Raw genomic sequence first — 4,781 nt, 5'->3', positions numbered from 1 at the left:
GGCTTGTGTAGTACACTACAAGCCTGTCTCCATCCTGTCTGCTCAAAGGGGAATCGCCTCTGCAAGCAAGGAGCTCCAGCAGCTGCCAGAGGGGAAGGAGTAATTCCCTCAGCAGCTTCACCCCTGTTACTCTCGGTGGCCATTTCAAACACTTCTTTCTTCCTGGGGAAGAGCTGTTCAGGTAGTTTGGGGTAATGAGTCCGTTAATTACTCTGGGCTCTCGGGTGGCTGTAGGAAGATCTGGCTGAGTGACTCCTGCTCTTCCCCCTTTCCCACTGCACCAGCCCAGAAGCCACATCTCTCCCTCCTCACTATATTTTCACTAGTAAGGAGGAATTGTAGCAATGGACGAGGTAGAGCAAATTAGAGCCATAGCTAATCAAAGGAGCTTTATTGGGTTTGCAAATAGGTATCAGGAGCTTTTATTTTTTTTACTCAAAGAACACAAAGAGGACTTAAAAAAACATTGTGCTTGTGTTTTTTGAGCAAAACACAACTACAGCTTTCACAGGCCCAGATGTGCTTTTATAGAGGTGCTTAAGAGGAATGGTTTAAGCTTTCTTAGGATAATCTCATACAGCGTAAGACCGCCTGCTTTACTACCAGCTCTGTCTGCAGTGCTGATAGCTTCACGCTATGCTGAGCAGGCGATAGAGATTTGCAGCTTCTTAGAAGCAAGAACTAAGGATGAATACAGTATTAGGAAGGGGGAGACAGCATTGTAGCAGGCTGGCAGAGAGTAAATGAAGCTATTAGTCCAGAGAACAGTAGCTAAAGAAGAGCAGAGTGTTAGTTATCCTCACAGGTGATTTCCCTTGACAGTAGATTTGGGGAAGTTGGTAAATGCAATTCCCTTTTCCCAATGCCTTGTCATTAGGGGGTTTGGGCAGTACTGATATGCAAAGAAAAATCTTGTCCTCAAAGGACTCGGGACTTCATCATCTTCTTTGCATAACAGTGACAGCCATTTCTACACTTTCTGAAAAGAGCCCAAGCACAACAGCGTTTGGCAGCAGCACTAACCATACAGCCCCGTAGTCCCCGCCCTCTGCGTAAAACTAGGCAGCAACGTACGTGCCTACAGAGCTTATTACCAACGCGCTCCTTCTGCAGTGTTCGAAGTGGGAAGGCAGCACTAGGTTTACCCTGAACAGGAGCTCCAACGCTACATAACCCACTGCTAACTTTCTCAGCGTGTGGATGACAGCTACAGGCACCTTTGCGGTACTAGAAAAAACACAGAGGGTGGTGGTGGGCAGATGGCACTCGGAGCAGATTAACCAAGCAAAGCCTAATTGTTTACCTGGAAGTTCATCTCCATGATGGGGTCCGTAATCCAAAAACGTGCTAATGCTCCCTAACAGCAGCACTGGAACAGTTTTATCACCAGCTGCTGGCAGGTACTCCAGGCTCACCTAGGAACAGTGTAGCAGCCATTGCCATGGCATTTGTGCACCTTACAGGTTACAAAGTAAACTCGGTAATTTGAGTGTCTCCCTGCCCAGGGAACAACTCCAAAATGAAAGGCAGCCCTCAGGAGAAGTCCTTTCAGGAACTACAAACTGCTGTCTACTATTAGCTCCCAGTCTTCCCAACAGCAAACATGATGATCAGGGCAGTTCTGCTTCACAGAGTGTGACAAGCAGTTATTGAAGAGGCAGCTCCCCAGGGACTCTGACCCTGCTGCCTTCAACTCCGATTTCCATAGTACTGTCATCCTGCTTAGGATGCCTTGATCCTGATTTTCAAGTATCTTTAGTCTCAGTGGCTGTGGCTAGATCTCATTACACTACACCAACACAAAACAGCAAGTGACTTTCACTGCCTGCAGATACAGCACGTTAAAAGGCTTGTTGAGGTTCCTCCAAGTTAAAGATCAATACGGTTCATACGAGCCTAAAACACCAACTAAAAGATGTAAATCATTTATTTGCACGTTCTGTTTTCACACGTCTCATTCAAGGGACAGAAGTTTATGATAAGGTCTTATTCACCTGAACTCCTGTGTGTGTGTTGGCAATCGGAATAGCCTGAGCATTTTCCTATCAACCTTCCAGTTGTACTTCAGGATAAGGCATTTCAGTGGAGCAGAAAGCTGTGAGGGCTGTTCCAGGGAAGCCCTGCTCTCGGAGCTGCCCACTGCATGGCCTGGAAGCCCGCTTGAGTTGTGGAGAGGGTGCAAGGAGCCAGTATGAAAAATAAAATTCTCAGAATTATAAATAGTACAAAAGGAAACGAATGGCTGGTGCAGCCTGTCCAATGCATCGCGGTGCAGCCCACCGTCGTACACATGTCTCTCTATAAACTGAAGAGCAGCCAGGGTCTGTCTGGAGGGCAGTTCCTTTCCATGAACGGGCAGCCCTCCCACAGGGTGTGCGATTCTGCATGAGCTGAAGTGCCAGGTATTGAACCACAACATCCAGTCCCCTGAGCAAAGGGAGTGTCGAGGGAACGGAGCATGACTGCCTCCTCCTAAGCAGAGGACTGGGCATGATGCAACACCTGCGCTAAGCGTCTTTCAGGAAGGAATCATGCCTTTATTCCGCTTTCTGTCAGCCATGACTCGTCGATTATGGTTAGCTCTTGTACTTTTGTTTGCTTCCTTCTTCCTTCGTTCCTGCACTGTTTCTCGGTTCTGCCCGTGGCCCTTCACGTTCCCAACAACAGCAGAGCTGTCGTGCTTGTGCCTGCAGTACACAGAAAAAGACCATCACAAAAAGCACACTGCACACTTGGGGGACAAAATATACTGATCCCAAGAAACAACTGGGTGTGAGGAGTTCAGCTGTCAGACCTGGAGCCTCGGCTAACTCCAGCTCTGCATGGCTTCTGCAATAGCTGAGTATCAGCATTGGCCACAATGACTGCATCCTTCTACACGCTGAGTCCGTCAGCTAAAACCAACTATTAAATGATCCTGAAATCTCTGTGGGAGCTGTTCAGGTTCTGGGAAGCTGTGCTCTCCAAGATCCTATCTTGCACAGTGTTCTGCTGCTTATGATAAAGGGACATGCCTACCCATTTGATGGGACAGAACAACCAGCAGCCAAGTAAAAGCTGGGCGAGGAAGTTAACATCACTGTGGCAGTGACCCTGACGTAAAGGAGTGTTAAGGAACAGGTATACCCTCAACAATTCCAGTCAGCAGCAAAACACCTGCTAACTGCAGAGCCAGTTCCACCCCACAGAGGGAAATGTTTACTTACCCCTTCCTCGCAAGGTAAGCCAGCCGCCTGGCTTCAGCCCTCTCCCGCAGTATGGCTGGGTCCTGCACAAAATGGTCCTACCATGGGAAAGAAGGAAAGGCGTCAGTGAACTCATCAGCATTGTGCAAAAGGCGGGAGCAGGAGGTGACTCTGTTGGACCATGGATCACAGTCAATTCATTGTTCTTTATCTCTTCTGGCTGAGCCAGCAGGATTGGTGTCAGTGACTCTAAACACAAAACCTGGCAGAAAACCTGACTGAGCCTTCTTCCCACATCCTACCTCTGCCAGCAACACCATCAACATCACTATTTCCAGTATATCCATGACAACAGAGCATTAGTGACCCTTAAAGTGTTCTGCTGGCATTGTCTGTCTATGGAATAAAGGAGATTAAACCTCTCCACGGAGTAAGTGTCATTGCTCCAGCATGGTTAGCCGGGCAAGCAGTGGGTAGCTGCACTCAGGGGACATTTCACAGTCCAGCAGACCGCAGAAGAAGCCACTCTGAAAAGCAGCTCAGTCTCCACGCACCGTTAAAAGATTCATTCTCTGAAAGAGGAAATCTGCTCCACATCACTCTGCAGGTGAAGCAGATAAGACACAGTAAATCTTAATGCAACTCCAACCGCAAATGAAATGTCACCTTTGTTCTTTCCTTTTCAGCTTCCTCCTCTTCCTCTTCCTCTTCATCCTCTTCCTCCTGTCCTTCCTCCTGTCCTTTAGGTCTCAAGACCTGAGGAATTGTGAACGGCCTGCAAATTAAGACACAAACAGTCAGCAATGAAGGCAGTACAGCCACAAACATTTCACTGAACAGCATATCCTTTGGTTTGCATATCTTTAAAAAAAATGAGAATCTGCAAGTTTCATGGACTTGGTTCTTTTTCTGAAGAAAAAAAAAAAAGAAAAAAGAGACCCAGTAGCCAATGACACATTTAGTATGAGCAATTAATGAACACATACATGTTCTTCACTGGGGAATGTTCACTATGAAGTTACTATTGAAAATAATAATAGTTAAGAAAAGGAGCAGGTCAGGAAAAACCTGAAACCTGACAAGGAATTTCTCCAAGGAAAGAACTGCTTCCTCTGGGAGAAGGGGACCCAGGCACAGCCACAGGCAGTGGTGAGGAATATACTTTGCTAGGCTTTAGCTCACCAGTCAGGGAGCATCTATTGTACAGAGACAAACCCTCAAACCTCAAGCTCAGACAGAAACGTTAATGCTCTGAAAGTGCTGTGCTCTAAAACCTCTATGACTGGTCAGTGGTTATCCACGGAACCCCCAGTTTCAGCAGTGTGCCCCAGTTTCATATAGGGGGAAATACTTTTGAGAAATCCAGCAAGCTTTATGAATCACCGTGAACACGCAGAGCGGCAAAGGGCCTAGGGGGGTGGAGGCAGAACTTACCACACGCCTATAGCTCTTCTTTTATATATATATATGTGTGTATATGTGTGTATGTGCTTAAATTCTATTGGAATTCAGACCCATGATTCCACTATCAAAGAAATAAATGTAAAATCAGAAAAAAAGCCTTTGTTACTTCAAACCTATAGATCTAGTTTTCAG

General features: G+C 46.7%; 1 protein-coding gene across 2 annotated transcripts in view; it reads right to left on the bottom strand.

Annotated features, from left to right (window-relative positions):
• Window positions 1-2,518: 2,518 nt before the first annotated feature.
• Window positions 2,519-4,781, bottom strand: part of ASCC2 (activating signal cointegrator 1 complex subunit 2) — a 24,274-nt gene continuing 22,011 nt past the window's right edge. For both annotated transcript variants that reach the window (XM_009702927.1, XM_009702928.1), the window contains 3 exons: window positions 3,852-3,960; window positions 3,207-3,283; window positions 2,519-2,687 (listed from right to left, as the gene is read on the bottom strand). In XM_009702927.1, the coding sequence (XP_009701229.1) occupies window positions 2,519-2,687; window positions 3,207-3,283; window positions 3,852-3,960 (355 nt within the window). The remainder of the gene's footprint in view (window positions 2,688-3,206; window positions 3,284-3,851; window positions 3,961-4,781) is intronic.

The sequence above is a fragment of the Cariama cristata genome, unplaced genomic scaffold (genome assembly GCF_000690535.1).
Source record: "Cariama cristata isolate BGI_N322 unplaced genomic scaffold, ASM69053v1 scaffold13026, whole genome shotgun sequence".
Taxonomy (NCBI): Eukaryota; Metazoa; Chordata; class Aves; order Cariamiformes; family Cariamidae; genus Cariama; species Cariama cristata.
The sequence above is the reverse complement of the archived record's forward strand: the minus strand, read 5'-3'. Positions and strand labels throughout refer to the sequence as shown.